At 41.5% G+C, this 25,274-nt stretch overlaps 1 protein-coding gene across 4 annotated transcripts in view; it reads left to right on the plus strand.

The window, feature by feature from the left end:
* ADAM12 (ADAM metallopeptidase domain 12) overlaps positions 1-25,274 on the plus strand; it is a 353,132-nt gene that overhangs the window by 98,817 nt on the left and 229,041 nt on the right. For all 4 annotated transcript variants that reach the window (XM_073354062.1, XM_073354060.1, XM_073354063.1 and 1 more), the window contains one exon: positions 18,048-18,121. In XM_073354062.1, the coding sequence (XP_073210163.1) occupies positions 18,048-18,121 (74 nt within the window). The remainder of the gene's footprint in view (positions 1-18,047; positions 18,122-25,274) is intronic.

A 25,274-nucleotide genomic window follows, 5' to 3' on the forward strand; every position in this document is an offset into this window, starting at 1 on the left:
AGCACTTCTCCTTCTTGGAACACCATCCCGTGGTCAAAGAATCCAAAGTCTTCTCTCCGACACCACCTGCGTAGCCATTCGTTGACTTCCACGATTCGATGGTCTTTACCCAGGCCTTTTCCTTCCATGGGGAGGATGGACGAGAACACCACTTGCGCCTCAAACTCCTTTATCCTTCTTCCCAGAGCCACGTAGTCTGCAGTGATCCACTCAAGGTCATTCTTGGCAGTATCATTGGTGCCCACGTGGAGAAGCAGGAAGGGGTAGCGATCCGAGGGCTTGATGAGTCTCGGTAGTCTCTCCTTCACATCGCGAATCTTAGCTCCTGGCAAGCAGCAGACTTCTCGGTTTTCCCGGTCGGGGCAGCAGATAGATGACTCAGTCCCCCTGAGGAGAGAGTCCCCGACCACCACCACCCACCTCCTTCTCTTGGGAGTGGTGGTCGTGGAACCCCCAACCCTAGGACAGTGCATCTCATGCCTTCCAATCGGCGGAGTCTGCTGCTCCCTTCCCTCAGACGTATCATCTGGTCCACTCTCCGCATTAGTACCTGTGGAGAGAACGGTTACTTACCTGTATGTGCGTTGCTGGTACATGGACGTTCCCCTTTTTCCTTCTGGAGGTCACATGATGCCAAATTTCTTCACCATCCTCCTGTCCCCGATGTGCAGCCTGCTCTGAATCTTCAGAACCTTGTGCCTGTAGAAGCATATCCTGACTTCTGTCCAGGAAATCTTCAGTTTCTCTTATGCAACGCAGGGTTGATACCTGTTGCTCCAGACCTTGAACCTTCTCTTCCAATATGGCGACCAGCTTGCACTTTGTACAGACAAAGTCGCTTCTGTCCTGTGGAAGAAAGACAAACATAGCACATCCAGTGCAGGTCACAACAGCTGAACACCCCCCATCCATATTACCTTTCTTCTACGAGCTTTTTCAGGAGTTGTAGTAATTACTCAGAGACTTCGGCAAGATGTAAGCCTCAATGGGCTCTCCCCAGGCAAACTCCTTCTGTTAGCTGCTGTGCTGTTCGCTGCTCAGCTGGTTCACAGCTGACTGGCTTTTTATACAGTCAGGCCCATGTAAGGCTCACCTGGAACAAAGCACTCCCAGTTCCCGCCCTTTTCAAACAACCAATCAAGCACACGGTCAAACTGTCCTCACAACAAACACTCAGATACTCACAGCAAACAAACACTCAGATTCTTAGTGTATCTCCTCTCAGGCAGATCCCAGGCAAACGCCTTCTGTTAGCTGCTGCGCTGTTTGCTGCTCTTAATGTCACCTGTTAGTGAAGTGTCAGGTTAGTACATGATTCCTGGCATAGGGCATTCACCATACAGCCACCAGTCTGTTGTGAGTAGACCTGACTGCTGGATTCCATGTGCTTCTAACCAGGCTGTTCCTAGTTATGGGTCTATATGTCACACTCCCAGGCTAGAACCTCTTGTTTGAGTCCTTCCTTGGGATGTGGGATTCTGCAGTTCAGCACCTTAGACCCCAAAACCAGTGTCTCAGACCTCCTGAAGCTCCCAGTTGCTTACATACCCACCCTCCGCCTCCCGCTACCGAATCCCACCTAGCTGTGGGAACTCTGGCTTCTAGTTTAACTTCTTTTGGGGACAACATGACATGAAAGCAAGGAACACAAGCTTACCAAAAGAATGTCTTAACCACATTCACTTTACACTTAAAAGCATTTGAGAGTTACAGATCTTTGAAAATAAAAGTCTTGAGAAGCCCCTCCCTGTGGCTAATTTCACCTCTTACACATAAGGCTGAGGTTTGTCAGCATTCAAACTGGGCACAGTGCCTTCTGCTCTCTCTCTCTCTCACACTTTCAGCTTCCATGTGGCAATGATTGTCCCGCTGCTCAGAGACTTAACCTTCCGCCTTCAGTATAGTCTCTCTCCTTTTTCCATGTGTGCAGGCTGAGAAGTTGCATATTCATCAGTCATGCTACTGCCCTTCTTAGAAAATCCATTGTTCCATGGGGTTTGTTCAGCGGTTGAGGGACAAATGGCCCTACATTGGGTTGTGGTGGCTTCTCAGTGATAGTCCTTCAATGAGGCAACAAACATTTTCCCTACATTGCAATAGACTGTGGTACCTATGTTCAGCACATAGAACTAAGTGGAGGTTACAGGACAAAATGGAGTTCACAATTTGATGCAGACCCATCCTTCTCTGTCACAAGTATATCATTTTTTTCCTCTCTTGGCAAACCTGAATTGTCTTCTCCATAAAACTCTTGTGCAATTCATCTTTGAAGTAGATGTCTATTGAAAATGAATGCAGTGCACTATATTTTTCTCCAAATGTGTTCTGTCCTCTGTTGCTTATGCTCTTTAGCACTGGCCACTGGGACCATAACAATCAGGAAGTAAGAGAACTTGGAAGAAATAAACTAAAATGAAAGATGATCTTGTAGATGACATTGGGTTATTTCCCTTGCATCTTGAGATAACCATTGCAGCTTTATCATCCTCTTTGGGAGGCTTCATTTCCACTGCAGCACATAAACTATTGTCATTTTTCTGTTTTTACAACCAAATGAACATTGTGGAGGAATATCTTTAGCTGTTCACAGAAGCCTAAAGTTTTGTCACAAAATAAGTAAGTCTAACTCTCTTTATTCTAGAGATAATTTCTTTTAAATGGTCCCTAGTAAAGGTAAATGTCTATAACTTGTCTTTTTTGATCATCAGTGGGAAAAGAACTTTGCAGCCTGGAAGCTACAGAAGACTCATTTCAGAGTGGCAGCGTGTTAGTCTGTATCCACAAAAAGAAAAGGAGGACTTGTGGCACCATAGAGACTAACCAATTTATTTGAGCATAAGCTTTCGTGAGTTACAGCTCACTTCATCGGATGCATTCAGTGGAAAATACAGTGGGGAGATTTATATACACAGAGAACATGAAACAATGGGTGTTACCATACACACTGTAACGAGAGTGATCAGGTAAGGTGAGCTATTATCAGCGGGAAAGCGGGGGGGGGGGAAAAGCCTTTTGTAGTGATAATCAAGGTGGGCCATTTCCAGCAGTTGATAAGAATGTCTGAGGAACAGTGCAGGGGGGGAGAGGAGGGGGAAAATAAACATGGGGAAATAGTTTTACTTTGTGTAATGACCCATCCACTCCCATTTTTTATTCAAGCCTAAGTTAAGTGTATCCAGTTTGCAAATTAATTCTAATTCAGTCTCTCTTGTTGGAGTCTGTTTTTGACGTTTTTTTGTTGAAGAATTGCCACTTTTAGGTCTGTAATCAAGTGACCAGAGAGATTGAAGTGTTCTCCGACTGGTTTTTGAATGTTATAATTCTTGACGTCTGATTTGTGTCCATTTATTCTTTTACGTAGAGACTGTCCAGTTTGGCCAATGTCCATGACAGAGGGGCAATGCTGGCACATGATGGCATATATCATTGGTAGATGTGCAGGTGAATGAGCCTCTGATAATGTGGCTGATGTGATTAGGCCCTATGATGTTGTCCCCTGAATAGATATGTGGACTCATTGTAGTTCAGGCACAGAGAGGGACAGTTGGTACACACTGAGCAATGGATTATGTTTATACTTATTGCAGGGATACAGGTGGGGTTTCCCTTATTTCTGACAGGATGTTTCATGTCATTACAGCAAGTCATAGGATTGGGCCCTGCCCTATGGAAGGTGAACACTTATTCCTAATCATCGTGGTTATTAGTCTAAGTGTTCGCAGTATTGGGTCCCTCTTTTGTATTTCATTAGTCTTACTCCAACAACTTGTTTTTTAGATATCCCTGAATGATTTTTTATCTCAAAGCTTGCTGTGAAAATAGGGTATTGATTTACCTATTTTTAGCTTTTATACTTAGGCTTTACCTTAATGGGATAGCCATTTTAGGAATGAGGTTGGGATCGCTGCTCAGTTGAATATTAATAAACAAAACAAAAAAATGAAAACACTTGACAGTTTAAAAGTTTAACTTTCTGAAGTTTCTGTGGATTCCTGTATGCTTGTCCAGAAGCACTTTGATATGGTTTAGTCTAGTTCCTCATGGGATGATCACAGTTAGTTTGACTGTTGAATTAAATCTTTGGGCCCGATTCTTCTCTTACACCAGCAACTCAGTAGAGTTACAACAGTGTAAAATCAATGTGAATGGGAAATCATGCTCCCTAGCTCTAATTCTGTTTTCAAGACCCAAATTAATTCATACTGTTTTGATTGTCTGTTTCAGATAGTTAATATTTATTTTGAAAAGATTAAGAAGGATGCCTCTCGAAAAGGATGTAATAAACCTGTCAGCAGGCTTTCCCCAGAATAGGCATGGTGCCCTCATATGTTTTCCTGCACAGAGGTCATGAAACCTTAGTCCAGACCCTCAGCTGGTGTAAATTGTCATGGCTCCATTGACTTCATGAGAGAGAACTCCACTGGGACAGACAGAAGTTTCCTCCCAGGTAGGGGGATTTGCCTGCCCTGCCTACGTAAGAATTTGTGTGGTGCTCCACCCTTTAAACCTAAACATGGATTTTATTTCTATTCGACATTGGTGAGGCCTCATCTGGAGTACTGTGTCCAGTTTTGGGCCCCACACTTCAAGAAGGATGTGGATAAATTGGAGAGAGTCCAGCGAAGGGCAACAAAAATGATTAGGGGACTGGAACACATGAGTTATGAGGAGAGGCTGACGGAGCTGGGATTGTTTAGCCTGCAGAAGAGAAGAATGAGGGGGGATTTGATAGCTGCTTTCAACTACCTGAAAGGGGGTTCCAAAGAGGATGGCTCTAGACCGTTCTCAATGATAGTAGATGACAGAACGAGGAGTAATGGTCTCAAGTTGCAGTGGGGGAGGTTTAGATTGGATATTAGGAAAAACTTTTTCACTAAGAGAGTGGTGAAACACTGGAATGCGTTACCTAGGGAGGTGGTAGAATCTCCTTCCTTAGAGGTTTTTAAGGTCAGGCTTGACAAAGCCCTGGCTGGGATGATTTAACTGGGAATTGGTCCTGCTTTGAGCAGGGGGTTGGACTAGATGACCTTCTGGGGTCCCTTCCAACCCTGATATTCTATGATTCTATGATTCTATGGATCTTGGGACGCCTATAGAGAGCCAGAACATCTTCAGTGAATCCCTTTGGATCCTCATCCAAGTGGAGCCAACTGGCTACAATGAAACCTGTCACCTGGGGGTAGGGTTGCCAGTTTTGGCTGGACGTATTCCTGAAGGTTTCATCACATGACATATTCTTTAATTAGAGATTAATCTTTAATTCCTAGAGACGCCAGGACAATCCTGGGGGGGGGGCTGGGATTGCAGATGTATAGAGGGACTGCTGACGAATGGAATTTTGGTTGGAAATCTGAGGTGAAGTAAGACACATTCAGCAGCTCTTTCCTGGTTCCACTCACTCTCCCCTCCTGAATCATGGAACCCCAACTCCTACTGTGGTGGCTGAAAAGCAAGAGGAAAGGCATCAGAGTTGCTGCTTTCCCCACCCTCACTGCTTTGGGCCCAATATGGTACTGTGTACATCACCCAGCAAAGGGATAGCATGTGGCCCACCATTTGTGAACAACCCTTAGCTGTGTTTATGGCAGACTTACAGTTTGGGAAGTAGAAATGGAAGGGGAAAAGTTATGAATGTTTGTGGACTTCAGATTGCCTAAGTATAATAGGAGAGGAGAAAGTCCTACATTGGATATGTTGCCTTTCCAGACATTAAGAAAAAAAAATGGTGCAAACTTTTTACTGTGCATGTTTATGCACATTTATCATCCCATAAATAAAGGTTGGAATTGCAAGTATTTTTGATGTCTCAGAAAGAAAATCTCCTGTGTGTGTTGTGTTGTGAAGAATTTCTTCAGGTTCCTACATTGAACTCACCCATGTCAAAGCGTTAAAGGACTGTGGTTCTTTGCTGCTTCCTTAAAAAATGAGTTCTGTTTAAAAATGCTGTGTTCTCTTTAGCTTTTAGTTATTTACTTCCAGAGGGATGAGGGCATCGCGCTTTACAAAACACAGTAGAGTTCCCTACCCTGAGGAACTTGTAAAACAGTATCAACTACATCTAAATATTTATTCTCTTTGTCTGCATGAAATATCATTTGGTTCTATAGGTGTTTGTACAGAGTGTACTCTGCCAGTGTTTGTTTCATTTCCTATGGTTTTAGTTTAGAAAGAAGTTTTTAATAGGAGAGAGAAATAGTCCGAGCATGGAAAGTAGTGCAAACCATTTGTAATACTCTGTAGTAATTGTCTTAAATAGATATGCTTGTTGGAGAACTGGTGTTTGTTGGGTTGCATTTTAGTTATCACTCTGATTCCCCATCAGGTAGTCTTGGTTCTGATGGATCTCCTTACACCTCTCTCTTTTAGGTAGGTGCTACCATATGTTGTGAGGTATGTAATGCCAACGTAGAAGTCTGACACCTGTAAACATACTTTTCAACCTTCCAGGGTCCCAATGTAGAACATCAATGTGTGACAAATAAGGGATACAGATGTCCCTTGTACAGAAAACTTAAAATGACGTGAAATTTAGGCCCTGTAGTGTAAGACTTCCTATAACATGAGTTCCTTGGTTCTGAATTCCTGATTGAAAAAGAGAGAGAAACCCATATTTGTGTGGAACATACCGGTAGTTAATTTTGGTGTCTCCACAAATGAGGGATATTTGAGAGGTAGGCCTGTGAGGTAATGCATGTGTCTGATCTTGCTTATTTGTGTTTAATTTTTTTCAGGAGCTTAGAGGAGAAAATAAACATGATCCTACCCTTACAGTGAATGTTTGTACTTCTTACAGAAATCAAAAAACTAATGTGTGCCAGGATGCCCACATCAGAAGCATACCATTGAGCTTCCCTAAATGTCCTCAAGGGAACGGTCAGATCTGGAACTGACTGGGGCCCTGTTAATTCTTCTATTACCCTTGGTTTAAGGTTACCCAGGAGACACACTGTCTTTACTAGTTTCTCCCGAGACCCCTACCACCCCACATATGTGTCTTACACACACGCACTTGGATGTCTTCCTTTTCTTTGCCTTTTCTGAGAGGGCATCCTTTGGTCTGGCCCACTGCTGAGGCAGCTCGGCCTCCAAATAGGTATCTGTTTTCTCCACCGCCTCACCAGCACTGGCCAGAACCACTTGACCCAACTTTGGACTCCCACAGGCAGAATATACAGGAATTGCTCCAGGACCACTAGGTCCATGATTTTTTTCTGTGGAGTTTGTCTCTGGAGCCAGCCAACAGCTCATGAGGTCCCAAAACTGTTGGGCTATTATCCATGGCCATACTCCCTGTGGGAATAGTTTGACCAGGAACTTTTGCTGATACCTCTTCTGAGTCAAGCCCAGCCAGCCCAAAATAGCTGCATATCAGCCCATCTGTTCATTATTCAGCCTGATATGCTGCCTGGGCCACTGCACTCAGAGGATCCTGTGGCTACCCAAGATGACTCCTCCCAGCTGGCCACCTGCACAGATGTGCAGAGGAAGGCCTCAGTGTCATCTTCTGGACCCAGCTTTGCTGATCCAGCTACAGGCCTGCCTGAGCTACCCTTTCCTGATCATCAGATTTCTTAGAGCCTATTTCTCCAGCTTTTTAGGAGCTTCTCCTGGTGCTGTGCCCTCTGCCATTGCTGCTCAGCAGCAAGCTGTGTCTCCTGCAGGTTTTCTAGAAGTTTATAGGTGGATGGGCTGGGTCTGCTCTGCTGTTCCTGTGTTGCTGGCCTACTGCCATCAGGCATAGAATGGCTTCCATTTTTCATTCATAAATACCACCCCACCCTCCATAAAAAGAAGGGAAGGACAACAGAAAATACTTCCTAGTTATCTTCCTTCTATCACTGGCTCTTCCATATTTGTTCTAATAGCCCCTTGATTCCAGGGATCTATCGAGTGTCCATGTTCTCCACTAGGTTGTCATTGCATCACCACACTCCCGATGTGCTGCTTTGTAGTGGAGCAAAACACTGCAGCTGCGGTACCTCAGTTTCTCAAATGGAGTTTCTAGCCTGCTCTGGTCGTTTGTGGGTCTGCCTGCCAGCTTGGTCACAACAAAAATTCATCCCCCTTCTGGGGTAGCAGAGTCCAGCGCCATAGTCCAAAAGAAACACAAACTAATGGAGTCTTTGTCCTAGGTGGACTTAATTCTGGAGCCCTTCTGGTGGTGTTTGTCCCCTTACTTCCCTTCCAGTGGATCACACCCTGCTGAATCCTGCTTAACAGCTGACAGGTCCAGGGACACACAGAGTCCCATGTCAGAGCCTACCTTCCTTCCATGTAGGCAATGACCGGCAGGAATTTTATCAGTTCCTGGCCCCAGCCTGGCTTCTCTCCCCAAGTTAGAGCTGTTGGTCTGCTCCCTTTCCCTGCCAGCTCCCAACTAAGCAGGCTGTCCCCTTTTTAGCCTTGTCCTTCAGGCCTGACATCCACTTCAGGTGTAGTAGTTGGGGCTGATGGAGCTCACAGCAGCTCACTGACCTTTTACAGGTCAGTGTGAGGTTTGTAAAACCCATCACAGTGCTTACCCCCTCAACCTCAAACTACCCTGTTGTACAATACTTTACTTTGACCACCAGATTATCAATTAGAATGTGACCTTGGTAAGTACTTGCTGAAAATAGTGACCATTTGGTGACCTGTCATAGTTGATATGGAACGGGGGTCTCAGTCCAGTTCCTAGTCGACAAATGTCCATGTTAAAGTTGACAAAAATTGTCACTGTTACTGGCAATCTCAGCAGAGTTCCAGAGAATAGGCACAGATGTTGAACTAGTTATTCACCCATAGAGGTGGTCCCACAGGTCGGGTTGGAGGTATTCTCATAGGGTGGTGTTTGGGGATTGTTGCACATTCTTGTTCTAGGCATACAGGCTCTATCCAGCAAACACATAGACACCTGCTTCCTTCAAAGTACTTAGCAGGCATCTAACTGCTTTGCTGGATGAGAGCTATAAGATTTGATTCAGAGTCAACAGCAATTTTCCATTTTGAATCAGGCCCACAGAACTTTAGGTTAGTATTTTCAGAGGATCCTGATGAAGTTAAGCCCCCAACTCTTATTGAAAGTAAATGCCCAATATCTTAATTCTCCTAAGAACTACATCACTTGATTTCCACTAAGGTCAAACTTGGGGAAAAAGTAAGTGTTTTTTACCATATTGGGGTGATTGGCAGGTTCTTGTGGTGAGTTAGGGATATAAACCACTTTCAACTCAAAACAGGAAAGACTGAGTTAAACATGCACTAGATGAGTGTTAGAGAGACCATGACAAAACCAAAGAGATGTCTGCAAATCACAGAAGCAGAGCCAATTTCTAAATATTGTCTTGAGTGATTTATGCATCAGTCAGAAATTAATTACTGACTGAAATTTAAATGATATATCTATTTGGTTTCATTCTGAAGATTATTGGTTCCATTTAGAGTTTTATTCTAGTTTATTTATCTTCCTAAGATTTTTGCTTCCCCTCTCTTCTTATTTCTTAACTTCCATTAAGCACACATTATTTTGCCTTTTCCCCAACTCATGTTGCTGTATTACAAATATTGTACATGACAACCACCAGACTTGCTTGGCTCTAACCAACTCTGTCAAAATAAATGACATTAATCTTCCACATTTACAGGTGCTTGGTGCATTCTGTGGGGAAATCACATTCAGGCAGCTTTGGGCAAATCTAGTAATATGTATATTTGACCTAAGCTTTGCACACTGCTGAAACATCCCCCCCAAATCTAGTTTCATGTGCTTGTGTCTTACAAGGTGATTTCTCCTTCCCTGAAGTAGAGCCCATGCAATTAATCATTGAATGTGAAGGTCTATGAGCTCATTTTTGTTGTTGCAAAGTTTTCCTGTCTATTTTGGATCCATGTTTACTCGTGGTATTTTTTTAGACAAAAGGTACCTGATTATTATATCCATATACCACATATTGTCATTAATTTGGCACTTGGGTGAATACAAGAGAAACCTATGTGTCTACATGCTGTGTACACTCTGATTTGTGCACTCAACTATGGGATTTGACATTTTATACAATTTAAATTTGGACTTCACAAATTTATTAACACTGATACCTGAAATGTTATAGAAGACATTTCAACTTTCAAGTTGTTTTTGTGCTATTTCTCTAGTCTTTTTATTTAGACATTGTTTTATTTTTATATATAAATGCTAATAAAACATTTTTTTTAGATAGGGGAGTCCCAGCATAACTCATTTATCTTAATCCAGTAAAAATGTTGAATCCTTTGATAGTGAGAAAAGTACAGAGTCTTATAACTTAGGAGTGGCCACTCCATCAGCTTCCTTTTCCTTCAGATGTAATATAACATTATTTAGAAGTTTTCTATCCTGATCTTGACAGCTAGTAACAAGGGGAAAGCTAACAGCACTGCAGCATGATTACAGTAAATGCCAAATCTGCAGCCTAAAGCAAGGTGTAGTCCAGCTATGAATAATACTTTTTTGTAGATTACTTTGCAACAAAAATATGCTCTGTGCAATGCCCTTTGTAATTAAACTTGCAGTATGGATGCAACAAACATGCTGAATAAATCTACTCCATTAATATTTTCACACATGAAAGCTGAAGATGATTGTATGGCTATTGCTATAGTAACATCTTTGCTGCTTAGTCCATCCATCAAGACAGGGACAGGTTCAAGGATCTGTTGTTAACAAATCAACATTGGGTTCACTTTGAGGCATAAGACGAAAACAAGTGCCAGTGAATATAGAAAAATATACATACTAATCATTATTTTTATTATTTGTATTCCAGAACTGCCTAGAAGTCCCAATCAAAATAGGGGATGCATTATGCTAACTGCTGTACTTATAGAGTATGTCTCCACAGCATTTGGGAGTCTGCAGAGCAAGCTTCCCAGCCCAGGTTGACAGACTCTAAAAATAGCTTTGTAGACATTACTTTGAAGTTTGGGTCTCAGGCTGCAGCTTGAGTGCTGAAACCTAGGGAAGGAGGTTTCTGAGAGCAGTGTGGATGTTGGGGAGACTTGGCCTAGCCACTCAAGGTTAGATACAGGGAGCCAGGTGGGCTTGAGAGCCTAAACTTCAATGTCCACACTGCTATTTTTAGCATGCTAGCTCACTAGCACAAGTCTGTATACCCGGATTACAGGCTTGATCCCAGCTGCAGTGTAGGTGTACCCTAAACATGTTAGTCTGTCTCACACAGGACATCTGTGGCCAAGTTGGGATCTGAACTTGGGTCTCCTGAAACCCAATCTAATGCTTTAGCCACAAGACTATCCTTGCTGTCATCTAACTTTTTACCAAAATACCAATAGCTGTCTTGTTGGGAAATGACCTAGAATCCCACCCCCTGAATCTCCGGCCCCTTGTGCGGTTACTCAGAGCAAAAATCAGAAAGCCATAGCCCTTGGCTCTGACCCTGAGCTGTGAGCTTTCTCACAGCAGAAGGCCTGGAGAGCTTTCCTGTGATTCTTTTTTAACTTAATAGTGATTTCTAAAAACAATATTTAATTAATTGTTTTACTTCAAAATTCTTCTGCCTGCAGTTTTCAATTTAAATTCAAAGAGGAAAGTTAAGTGCAGAATGACCACAGGAGAGCTCTCCTGAAGGCAGCTTCACTGCCAGGGAATAAGTCCAGACCAGGAAGCAGTTGTTTACAAAAACAGTTCCAGCCAATGATGGATATCATCAGAAGTTGCAGCTGCTTTTAGCCAATCAGGAGCATGGAATTTTTGAAGCCAGGATTTTTTTTATGGAACAAATGATGTTTCCTAGTCAACTTACATTTTCATTTGGCACAATATTGCGCTTGTATTTCTCAATCATTCATATTCCAGACAAGCAATAAATCTAAAGTCATTGGCTACTCTACTTATCAGGTAGACATGCATAATGATTCTAGTTCCATTATAAGAAATGAGAGGGCTTCTTCCCTGCCAGTTGGCTCTTGGATATGTCATATTTTTTTCTCTTTTGGTCTGTTTCTGTCAACAGTAGCCTAGCATCTCATTCACAAGAGATGATTTAAATTGTCTATTATTTGTTTTATCTATTTTTAGGGGGTTTGTCAGAGTAATTCCTGCTTGGCCTCAACTGAAGGTCGAATTCAAATTGTGTACAGTTTATTCAGTGTTTCAATATTTTTTTCTCAGATTACTAAATAAATTGCACTAATCCTAATTCAAACCTAAAGAAAAAAACAAACACCAAAAACCAAAATAAAACAATGGACTGTAAATTTGCGCACACTTTTAAAAAAAAATTCCAGTACAAGCTAACAGAAGTATGTGCCTTAGAATTATGTCATGGGAGAGTGCATAAGGAAATGAATTTAGGTACTCTGAATTAGGAGAGAAGTGAGGAAAACAACAGAATACTTTAAACGTCTTAGGGTCAGGACTGTTTCTTAACACACAAACCATTCTCTGGTCTCATATAAGTACTAGTTGCGTACTGGAAAAAACAGTGGATTGGTGGGATATCCCAATAGAATAGGTCAGAAAGCAATAGGCTACTTGGAAAGGCCATTATAGACTTGGCACATCTGTAGTGTTTTGTTGTCGTGTAAGTAATGTTGTTTTAATAAAAGCATTTTAGTTTCACATTTTGTAATATTGAAGGATCTTGCACATGGAATAAGTGGTATCAGCATGGAAATTAATGGTCTATGTCCCTCATTATTTTTTGCTTGTGTCTTACAACAAATGAGTGCAAACATTGTTTGGTTCTTTCTAAAAGAGACTGTACATAACACTTTTTACATACCACAATGATGTGGTGGGGTTTTTTTTTGGTTATTCTAAGCAGAAAACATAAACCATTTAACTGACATCAGCGTTTATCGCGAGTGGGATTTTTATTGAATCTTGCAACTCATTTTCAAAAAGTTGTCTCAAAGTGGAAATTATTATACTTTGCAAGAAACATATACCGTTTTGAAAGACTTGCAAAAACAAATGCCCTAACAGTTTGGAGGAACATTAACATAACTTCCTATGAAATAATAACGTTCAGCGTGTTTCAGAGGTTTATACATTAAAACCCAACTTCTTCAGAATAATCCCTGATTCTCTTGCACATTTGAAATATATCTCTGTAAGGTGCTTACATGGCCTCTGTTATCACAACATCTGAGCACCTCACAATCTTCAGTGTAGTTATCCTCTCAACATCCCTGTGAAATAGGGAAGTGCTACTATTCCCATTTATTTTCCAGATCAGGAGCAAGGCCATAAGTCACTTAGGACACACAGGGAGTCTATGGAGGAGCAGGGAGTAGAACTTGGATCTTTCATGGCCTAGGCTAGAACCCACACCGCTGGACCATCCTTCTCTAGCAGTGACAGAAGGACTCACTATTATGGATGAAATATTATTTTAAATTACCTGTGCACCTTTTGAAGAGTGACAGTTTTATCTTTTGATGGCACGTTCTCCTCTGCATCATTTTTATATCACAGCCTTGTAGTGTTAATTGACTGTCAACGAAATTTTATTATGAATTCATGAATAAACATATTCATCATTTACATATTAACTAAAGGGCCTTAAGGCTAGGAGAACCCATTATGCTTCTGCAATATCTTAATTCTTTACTGTGTAACATTATAGTTAATTCTGTTTTGTCCTCTTAAATTCTATGGTGTGCATATCTCCTGGGCTTTGGAATCCGTGCACTAATATTAAAGTTGTAATCAAAATTAACTCTAAATATTCATGCAAATAAATGACTCCCATGTGTCTGGTGAATGCCAAGGCTGCAGTTAGAAGCATTTATTTGGTATTGTAGAGCAGGGGTTCTCAACCTTTTTCTTTTTGAGGCCCCGCCCCCGACATGCTATAAAAACTCCAAGGCCCAGCTCTGCCACAACTATTTTTCTGCATATAAAAACCAGGGCCAGTGTTAGGGGATAGGAAGGCAATTGCCCAGGACCCATCACACCACAGGGGGACTGCGAAGCTAAGTTGCTCAGGCCCTGGGTGGTGGGGCTCGGGGCCCTGGTCATCAGTCCCATGTGGCGGGACTTTGGCTTTCTGCCCTGGGCCCTAGTGAGTCTAATGCCAGCCATTCTTGGTGGACCCCCTGAAACCTTCTTGCAGCTCCCGGGGGCCCCAAACCCCTGGTTGAGAACCACTGTTGTAGAGGGTTCTAGTTATTGCAAAGTACACTAGGACACTGTATTTTAATGTTGTTACTGTTTTGCTAGTGGGGGGCAGGGGGGGAAGCTGCGTGTGAATCTGCACTGGTGACGTTTGAAACAAATGATTTAAGATGGAAGTAACTATCTCTCTTTAAAAGTCCAGTCTGTGCTTCATGGTGTGTTTGAGATAGCTTGAGTTTTGCCAGGTTTTTAATATAGTGAATTTGTAATTCTGCCTCAAGCTCCCATATACACACACATAGCAATCTTGCCATAATTATTTCAATTTTAATAAAGGGTTGTGATTTTTCTAAATCACTTATAATTAATCATACTTCAAAGACATGCTGTCATTCAGTCAATCTGAGGTAATACAGACTCTTTGGTCCATAAATCAGAAATTCAGAAACATTTCTCTATAAATCAGTGAAATGCTAAATCACTAAAATTCAAGTATTTCAGCTCTGATTGGCTGACCTAAATTTAGATAGTTTTTTCAAAAAGTAAATTAAATGTACAGGAGATCCACTGACTCTCTTAAACTACAAACAATGTCAAAACAAGAAAGTCTTTTCTAACAATTCAATGAAACTTATTTGTTAAGGTGCAAACTGAGCATAAATGGTCTGTGATGGATATACCAACCCGACACTTGGCAACAAGGGGTTAAGGAACTGCTCTGGGCTTAGCCAGCTCTGCCCCATTGCACCTGTAAGAGACACACAGCCTGGAGGAGGAGGTAAAAGGGAGCAGAACAATTCACTTGCAGGCAGAGAAGGGAAGAGAAAGGACCTCTATCTTGCAGCTTCTGAGGAAAGATCTGAGTGAAGGGAGGACCTGCTTCCGTTTTACCCTGAGAGGGAGGCATTTCCCGCTCTTGCAAACTGACTCTGTTTGTTGCGTTAGTTTGCCTTGTTTTGTATGTGGACTACTCTGGAAGGGGAGAGTCTTAGAACAGACCTGGCCACCCCAAGAGGGAGAGAGCTGCCACGCCACCACCAGCTGCGAAGAGGCGCCAAGCGATGAGCTGATCCCCTTCACACCTTCCCGTTACAGGCTGTAAACTTTGGACATTAGATGGGTGGTAGGAAGTGGCCCAGGGAGGGCAGCCCTAAGGCGCTCCTGGGTGTCAATCCCTTTGGTCGCCTGCACAGGACCCTGGGCTGGAGTCCGGTGGAGTGGGAGGCCCTGGGCTCCCCTACCAAAGCCCCCCTCTGCATGTCATAGGGCCTAGTCCCCTGACCAGTAGGCAACACTCCCCCCAAGCGAGATGATCACATGGTCCTTAGTATAAATGTGGGCTTTGTATTAGGACTGACTTTGCACATGTAAACTGTAATTCAGCATTCAAGTGCAGTATTCAAGAATTACTGGATGGTTATTGGCTCACTAGGCAAAGTAGTTGTGATGGGTTGGGTCACAGAGACCCCCTTGGGACTGCCACCTGATATGCTGAGACTACCTCTGAGTTTTCCCAGCTAGCCTGGGACTTCAGTACCCTGTCTTATTGAATTAGACACTCCAATCTGCTGCAAACACAGACCCAGATCTGAACCACGTTTCCCACAAGCTGCAGACTTAACTGGAAACAGCTTAAGAAGTGCTTGTGTCTCTAGCACCCAGACACCCAGTTCCCAATGGGATCCAAACCCCAAATAAATCTGTTTTACTCTGTATAAAGCGTATACAGGGTAAACTCATAAATTGTCCGCCCTCTATAACACTGATAGAGAGAGATGCACATCTGTTTGCTCCCCCAGGTATTAATTATTTGCTCTGGGTCAATTAATAAAAAGTGATTTTATTAAATATAAAAAGTAGTATTTAAGTGGTTCCAAGTAATAACAGACAGAACAAAGTAAATTACCAAGCAAAATAAAATAAAATCACGCAAGTCTAAGCCTAATACAGTACGAACAGATGAAATCTCACCGTCAAAGATGTTCCAATAAGCTTCTTTCACAGACTAGACTCCTTTCTAGTCTGGTCCCAATCCTTTCCAATCGTACAGTCTTTGTTCCAGCTCAGGTGGTAGCTAGGGGATTTCTCATGACTGCAGCCCCCTTTGTTCTGTTCCACCCTCTTATATATCTTTTGTACAAGGCAGGAATCCTTTGTCCCCCTCTGGGTTCCTACTCCTCTTTCTAAATGGAAAAGCATCAAGTTAAAGATGGATTCCAGTTCAGATGACATGATCACATGTCACTGTAAGACTTCATTATCCACTTGCCAGCTCACAGGTATACAGGAAGACTAACAAGTAAACAGAGCCATTTACAACCAATTGCATTGGTTAATGGGAGCCATCAAGATTCCAAGCCACCATTAATGAGCCACACTTTGTCTAATTACAATAGGACCTCAGTTATATTTCATATTTCTAGTTGCAGATACAAGAATGATACATTTATACAAATTGGATGACTACACTCAGTAGATTATAAGCTTTGTAATGATACCTTACAGGGGACCTTTTGCATGAAGCATATTGCACTTATATTATATTCACACTCATTAGCATATTTTCATAAAATCATATAGAGTGCAACATTACCGTAGTATTTTAATGCCCACTCCTCCACACTCTTAGAATCTTACAATAGTTTGTTTCAGGCCTTTAACCTTCTCTCTGAGTATCTCTTATTTAATGAATGGAGCTTCACACCTCCTTAATATAGGGAAGAATTATTATTGGGAAAGTGGGGAACAGAGAATTGAATATCTTGCCCAGTATCTCCCAGAAATTGTGTCAAAGTTGGAAATAAAATCTAGAAGTCCTGAGTGGGATTTTTAATTTTTTTGGTGCTGTTCTCCAGTTGACATCTGGTATAGAAAGTCCTCCTCTTAAATATTTGTGCATTCTTAATGGTGCTCTAACTGTGACCTAGAGAGATCAAATAGTTTGTCTGTTTTCACAGAGATTGTTGTGATTATTATTTTCTTTATTTCTGATCACTCTGCCTGGAATGGCAGTGGTGGTGGTTGTTTTTTTTTTAAGTTAAAAACCTTGGGAGGGAGAGGTTGGGTTTGGTATGTTTTTGTTTGGGTTTTGTTTTGTTTTATAGAAAGCTTATAAAAATACCTGTTAAAATTTACAGATATTCCTAGGGAAAAATAAATTAATTCAGCAGTGGTGCCTTTCCCACCGAAGTTCCAATGATGGTCATAGGTCTGTGCTACCCAGGGGGTCTACACTGTAGGTCCTGATTCAGCAAAGTACTTAAGCACAAGCTTCAAGTACATGACTATTTTGACTGGAGCCATATAGCTGACTCCCCAATCTCAACACCGCAGATTTGGTTACAGGTGAGGAGGGAACTGGATGTGACTATGAACATCTTAATTGCAAACTGCCCCACAAGGCCTAAGGCTGATTCAGCTCATTTTAAAAGCTCAACAGTGAGCGAGAGCTTTCATGAGGCATTAGTGGCAAGATGTCATTACACCAGCATTTGAAGAAAAAGATTGTTTCAAAATTGTATTGGGGACGTTCCAGAAGGCCTCCTGAAACTGATTTGTAATGTACAGCTGTGGTTCTGTCTTATAAACTGAATCAGAGCTATATTCCTGCCACAGTCTGATCTCAGGAAGAGTGCAAGTGATATAATTCCTTAACATGTATAGAGTCTTTCATCTGTCTTTATGAAGCAAGTGTGATACCCAGTTGATACCCGTACTGCCATTCTCTCTTATTTATTAACAGAGAAATATTGCTTATAAGCTGTTGCATTGCGAAGAGTTAATGTTCTCTCAACATTACGTTCTCCCTTCTAGGAACAAGGGCCCTATCGTGCCAGGTTCCCTGAGTTGCCATTGTATACAGTGGGATTTGGGTGCTGAGCACATTGCAGCATCAGTCCCTAAGAGAATATTATTAGCATTGAACTTAGTTGTCCTCTTTTTCATTTTTCAGAGTCACCCAGCACTGCTGAAGTTTCTAATACAAACTGAAAGTAAACAACTAGTCATCAGTCTGGAGAGAAATGAGTAAGTAGAGCTGATTCATATTCCTTGCACACAAGAGGTGCTAGTGGAGGGATTATAGTCTTAAAACTGATGGGGTGTGTAATGCTTGGATCTGTGGGAAAGTCTACTTCCTAGCGCTTATGGAAACAAACTCCTGCCAATAGTGTTTCATTCCAGGTTGTATTTTGGCTCTTATAATTCTCGTTACCATGTTGTAAGAATCTAGTATCTCTATATAAGACATTGAAAAGAAAACCATTCCCCCTGTGTTTTCCATGTTATCAGCCTTTTGTTTTTCCAGTGGTAACTTCCTCTGTTTACATATTGAGGGAAACCCTGTGGGTCCTGGAGCATCTTCCTGGAGGGTCTGTTCTTCCCTGATACTCCCTGCTGCCATTGGCTGACTGCCTGTGCACACACACCCTGCCCCTGAGATGTAGAGCATGAGTCAGTCAGTATTAATCCCCTGCTGGAATTTTCAGTGGAGGTTCCATGGGTTTCTTGGAGGGGGAGGGAAAATGATGCCACATAAAGCAGTTATCATCTGTCTTGGTCCCACCATCCCTGGAAAGATGATACTCCCAAACTGCAAAGCCCCAGCTGTGTGGTGTTCATGCAGTAGAGCCTCTGTGCGGGTGGTGAACAATTCCTGTTCAGCTCTGTTCTCTCTAAATCTGCACTTACCGGCCACATGGACTGGGTTTTGTGCAAGTTTCAGCTGCCCTTGCTGGTACTGTATGATATGCCCATAGGTAGGCAGGACAGAACTGTGTATTTCTCTTTGGTACCACTAGTTTGGTCCATTATTATGAGACTGAGGTCAGGGCCCCCTGGTACTAGGCTCTATACATACACATAGAAACAAAGGGTCCATGTCGTGAAGAATTTACAGTCCAGTTAGACAAGACAGACAAGGGGTGAGGAACAGAGGTACAGAGAAATTAAGTGGCTTGCCCAGGGTCACTGAGGAAGACTGTGTCAGGGCCAGTAATTGAACACAGACCACCCAAGTTTTAGTCCTTTGACTTAACCATGAGGTCATCCTTCCTCTTTAGGCCTAAGTTCTCATGCCAACAGTACCAACCACATTCTCGGAAGCAGACAGAGGTGGAACCATCTAAGTTAACAGAAAATGAACAGTGTGTTTCATACAAAATACTATACAGTGTGTGTTACATTGCAGATCCAGTCTCAGATACGTTCTATGATCACATTTTCCTAAAACTATAGAATAGCGAAAAGGATTTTCTGCAGGTTTTCTAGCTGGTGAACTCTAGCAATAAATGCTTCTTTTCATCTGTCAGCGAAGCTGCAAGCACAGACATACAATGGTAGTACTGTATAAACTTGGGGGGGGAGGGGGTTAGAGTGGGGGATGAAAACAAATGTTCACAGTATGAAACGTGCTGCACTCAAGCTCGTGACAAGTAACCAGTGTGGACCTCAGTGAGGGCACCTCTCGACTACTTCATGGTAAAACCAGGAATAATGCTTTTTATTACCATTCAGTCGGATGATCCGAACATCATCCCTCTGTGGCACAGTGTCCACTTCACTCTCCCAGTCGGTGTTATACCCAAATCACAATGGTTGCTGATTTTCAGTGCTTCTTAGTAGTTCATTTCCTCTGTCTGAAACAAGATACAGATTGCAGCATTCTGAGATTATTCAGTTCCAATTGTTCATTGCAGCTAAAAGAAGACTGAATTTGCTTAGTATGGTATTAGTTTTATATTCTTTTAATCTTTGACAAAGGGGATGCCTAGTTTCCTGAATGTAGAATATGCCACAATTGAGGAAGCTATTCATATTCTCTATCAAAGATTTAAAAGAACATAAAACCACTAATATTGACATTAGTAAACATATTAAATCCTGTTTTACCTGCAGTCAACAACTGGATTTAGATGTCTTTAGGCCTGCAAGTTGTGCTGACTTTAAGCGATAAAAAGCACATGAAAGGACTGCAGATCAGCTAATGTGAGAACTCAAGCATCTGCTTGATTAACAGGAATGATGATATCATGCATCAATTTGGGAATACGGGGGTTTACTTTTTAAAAAAATCCTTTATTTACAAATTATCTTTACTTACTATCCATTAAGTTTTTCGGGATCAAAATGTGATTTTTTAATTTATATTTTTTATTAATTTTTCTAAATACAACAAATATACTAATATACCAGATTTATCATAATACACAATGTAAATAAAGAGAGTTAGGGTAAAGGGAAGGGAGGAGAAGTGACATACCTATCTTCAGGGTCTATGTTAATCCTAGAGCTCTAAAAAGTCATCCCTAATTGCTTTGCATTTTGGGCATTCCTTTTTTGTGGAATGCCAGTCATTTGCTTGCTGCGAGGTCAGCCATATCACTGAGCCAGGCATCAGTATTTGGTGGGGACTGACTTTTCCATTTTTGCAGGATAAATTTTTTAGTGACCAAAGCTGCACATTGGAACCACATTGCCTTGTCAGATAATCTCCAGGTACCAAGGATGTATCCCGAAATGAAACTTAAGTGGGAGGGCATCAGTTTAGCATCCAATATCAAATTGGTCTTCCTCCCCACCTCTTATCAAAAATTCTCGATACAGGGCCATTCCCAAAACATATGAGATAATTTAGCATCAGCAGTGGTCAGAATTTATGAGGTCCATTACCATTAGCCTATGTGGGGACCAGTATGTTAGAACAAGTATTTTTTTATTAATAACCATAGCCTCAGGTCTAAAGTTATTTTTTCAACATTAGATATAATTGTTTTCCCTTAGGTCGGAGATAGTTGTCCATCCAAATTTCTATTCTAAACAACTCTCAAATTATCAATCTTTGGCAGAGATTTTGGGGCCAGAAAATTGTAGAAGGATACCACTGGCTGAGTAAATCAAGAAATTTCCTCCAAAATATGTAGTTCTGGAGCTCCCAATGCATCTGGTCCAAATACAATCATAAGTAAAAGCTTTAACTGGAGCTATTTCCATGCTCCGGAGCAGAGCAAGCCAAATTATTGCTGATGATCTACAAATGGTTTAAATTTACAATTGTCAATTACCTGTGACATTGTCATAATGCCTCTGTCCATCAAATCCTACCATCAGTTTTGAATCCAACAGCAAAATTAGTGCAGCAACATCAATAACTTGGTTAAGGTACACATTGGTGAACACCAGTTTTGTGTACATTGCTTCACAGTGCGTACTGGATGAATATCTGTGTGCTATTCATTATTACTGTTGACGTTCATGGGAGTATGCTGATGTATAAGAAGAAATAATCTATGCTTCACTGAGTTTACAATCTAAGGACTTGATGTTTTTCCCACAGAAATCAGTGGCTACATTCCAGTGGTGTCAATGGCATATGTAGAGGCAGGCGCTGTGTTGCAATATGTAGCTATAGAATGATGGGGTATGAGAATGGTCGGAGAGAACACGCTCTTGAAATTTGTATTGTTTAGAAGCAGCACTATGATTTCCTTTGTTTCCAAGAACTTTGGAAGGTCGTTGTGGCTGGGTTCTCAGAATTATGATGAGAAGCCTTCAGAAGAAAAGAATAGAATAGGCAGGATGCTTAACTAGGGCCAGATCATTCCGTAGGCAGATTATTTCCATTAGAATTATTTTGTGAGGAAGAGTGTCCCCACCCATCTCCACAGAGCTGGTTTGGATTTCATCTCATAAGTCTCCCCTGAGGATCCACTAAGGCAAAATGAAGCTGCTATACTTGATCGGTCTCCCCTCTACCCGCACCACATGCATTCCAGTTCCCTGACAGCACATGCTATGCTGTTAAGAAATCCTACACTGCCCTGGGATCTTCCTGAAAGGGAATTTCAGCCTCCAGGGCTGAAACCTCATCATCCCTGAGGTATATGTGTTTGTGGAACATGATGTCCTTGACTCCTTCCATCCCCTTTCTAGTAGCACAGCCCATATCCAGTAGAAGGGTTTCTGCGGGCTCACAATAGGAGGTGGGGAATAATTCAACGCAGCAACACTGTTCCTTTCAACTCTCCTCCATGCTGGGATATGCTGTATCCCTGTAACCTCTACTTGTGAATATGGAGGGCATGATATGCCCCCTAGAGATTATAGCTGCTGGGGACTGGGAGTTGGGTGGATTCTATTCCCAGCTGTGCCACAATCTCACTCGCTCTGATGGTGATTAAATCACTTAACCTCTCTGCTTTCCATTTGCAATATGGAGATAAAGCCACTTGCTTCACACAGGCATTGAAGGCTTAATTGATTAATTTGTGTAAAGCCTTTTGAAATCCTCAGCTTAGCGGCACTAAAGTAACACAAAGTAGAAAGTACCAAAATTAACCTTTTGGAGAATGCAGTTTAACATATGAAACACAAACTGCCTATTACAAAGATGAGTGTTGGAAAAAACTATTGTCAGTGTGCTTGAAATAAAGTGGAATACTAAGTACAAATACCTTTACAATTTGTCCTTAAATAAGTGATGACAAAGTTCTGACATGCATGCTCTGTAATGTTACTGCTGATTGTTTCATGTAAAATATGTTATCCCTTGAGGAATCGGGGGGGCAAAACCTAAATGACATAAATTCTGCATTGGGTTATGCAAAAACTGGGTACAGTTTTCCAGACTTAGCAGAAACAGCTGCTCTGAGTAGCCTTCACGTTAAAACCCATTTACTGAAAACTGTAGAGATTTTCCAAAGCTAGAGTTGTATTTCAAGAAATGATTTCAGATGCATTAGCTGACCCAATTGGGGAATGGTGTGTTAAACCATCTGTTATCTGTGGGAATATTTAATGTGAATTAAATAGTTTGTTGATTTTTAGGATCAGAAGATGTGTTCATGTTTTGTTTTTATGCAGCATTTATAGTTGGCACTGGGAAGGATTATGTAAATACATACTCAGACACATACATAGATTTCAGGTTTTCTTGAAGTTCTTCAACTATTAAGCATACTTTAAATCTCCCTACATAAATTTTTGCTCAGTGTTTGAGAACTTTTATTTTAGTGACCAGACAGAAGTCATATTTGGTAAAAGCAGAATTATTTGCAATAAATTCCATTTGTCTGTCTTAGAGGACTATCTTGGGAATGTATGTTGCAGGCACATTTATGATTTAGTTCCAGAATACGATTGCACTTCTGGGTGCCTTGAAGTTCTTCAATACCTCAAAATGTTTTAGAAACACTTGTCATCTGAAGAGACTTTCAAAATCAGCAAATCATCTACCAGCTACAAAATAAAATTTCATTCGAAGTAGCCCTCACTGTATTATACTGCATTACATGAAATAATACCGATGCAGTTTTATTGTGCAAGCTACAATAATTTTTGTGCTTGCAAATTCCATTAAAGTTAATGGGAGTTATGCATGTGGTTTAAAGGGAGAGCAGATTTAATATGGTAAATGAAACCAGAAAAAAAATTAACATTAAATCTGAGTTTGTCAGTGGAGTGGTATGTGGCAAATCTGTAACTGTTTTCTAGGTGCAATTGTATACTGATAGCAGAAACATACTGTATACCGATGCAAAAATAGGCATCTATTCAGCAAAGCATTTAAGCACATGCTTAATTTGAAGCATGTGAGTAATCCAGTTGAAGTGAATTAAATTTCTCACTCACAGTTAATTGTATACTTAAATGCTTTGCTAGGGTGGGCAATGATTAAGAAACACATCTTTGAACAGATGTTAGCCGTTTTTAACTTTGAATCACATGGATGTAAAAGGGTCAATCAGACAAAGATGGAAGGTTAAAATAGGGTGGTAATTTCATAATAAATTAGAGAGCATCTGAGGGAAGAGTGGGGAAGAAGGATGGCTTTGTTCTGAGGGCCCTTCCTTGAGACTCAGAAAATCTGGGGCCTGTTCCCAGCTTTACCACAGACTTCCAACATGACCTTGAGCATCTCACTTATTATGGAAATAATAATTCTCCCTAACCTGAGAAGAGTAATATGGCATATCTAAATGGAGATATAGAACACATGGATTTCACTGCCCATTTCCCTTCAAGTTTGTGTTGTGTTAAGTCCAATTTATAATGTATTTGAATAAAGAAATAAAGAACAGAAAAAGATGATCCTCTCCTGTTCCCCTTGCAAATTTCCCCATGCCTTTCTCTTGCTGGGGCATAGTCTGCCCCACTACAGAAGAGACCAATCATCTAACCCTGCAGATCCCTTGCAAGTGTAGATGTCCACAAGTCAAGGGTCATGTCTGACTATGCAGCGGCACTATGTTCTAGCAGTAATGCTATGGTGGAGGCACAATACCAGGGATTCCTCTGGCTGTGAATACCACAAGGGTCCTCTTGAAAAGTGAATCCAAAAGCAGAAGTTTCTCATGGAAAAGACAATTCAACCCTGGTATGTGTTAACTTTTTCCCTGTCAGCTCCTGGTGGCTGGAAAGAGGACGATGTGTATGTCACCATTATTATTATAATTTATCATCATTTTGACCTGTCTACTCCTGCCCCAATTTGTCTTCTTCCCAAGGGTGGATATCCAAACCAGCAGAGAGGTGTTCTAGAAGCCTGGATTAAGCGGGGTTGTAGAGGCTACCTCTTACACAGGCGGGAAGGAGTTGATCCTCTCCATGCCCAGCTCAGGGGCACACTCTCTCCCTGAGATTTATTGTACAATGTATGCCATTACTATTTGCATGTGGGTGCTTTTATGGTTAAAATACAGGCCTGAGAGCCTGTGGATAGGCCATAGACTTCCTGCGTGACCTTGGGCAAATCACTGACCTTTACTTTGCCTACGTTTCCTCATCTATAAAATGGCACATTTGGGAAGGAAGGAGATGACTAAAACAGAAATGAAATACCCCCGTGGTAGATTTGCATATTAGGATGACTAAAGCTAGGCATCTAAATCCATATTTAGGCCCATAAATAAAAATGATCTGATCTTCAAAGGGGATGAGCATATGCAGCTCCCATTTAAGACAGTGAAAGATGTTGGTGCTCACCGCCTCTGAAAATCAGAACATTTTATTTAAAGACCTAATTATGGCATCTGATCCAATTCCCATTCAAGTAAGTGGAAAGACTCCTCCTCTTGATTTAACTAGGAGTTGGATCAGGCCTTAAGCCTTTAACTTTAGGCACTCACATTTGAAATTTTGGCCTAAACCATTCATCGAATCTTTTCTTAATCATAAAAATACT

This window comes from Lepidochelys kempii, chromosome 7 (genome assembly GCF_965140265.1).
Source record: "Lepidochelys kempii isolate rLepKem1 chromosome 7, rLepKem1.hap2, whole genome shotgun sequence".
Lineage (NCBI taxonomy): Eukaryota > Metazoa > Chordata > Testudines > Cheloniidae > Lepidochelys > Lepidochelys kempii.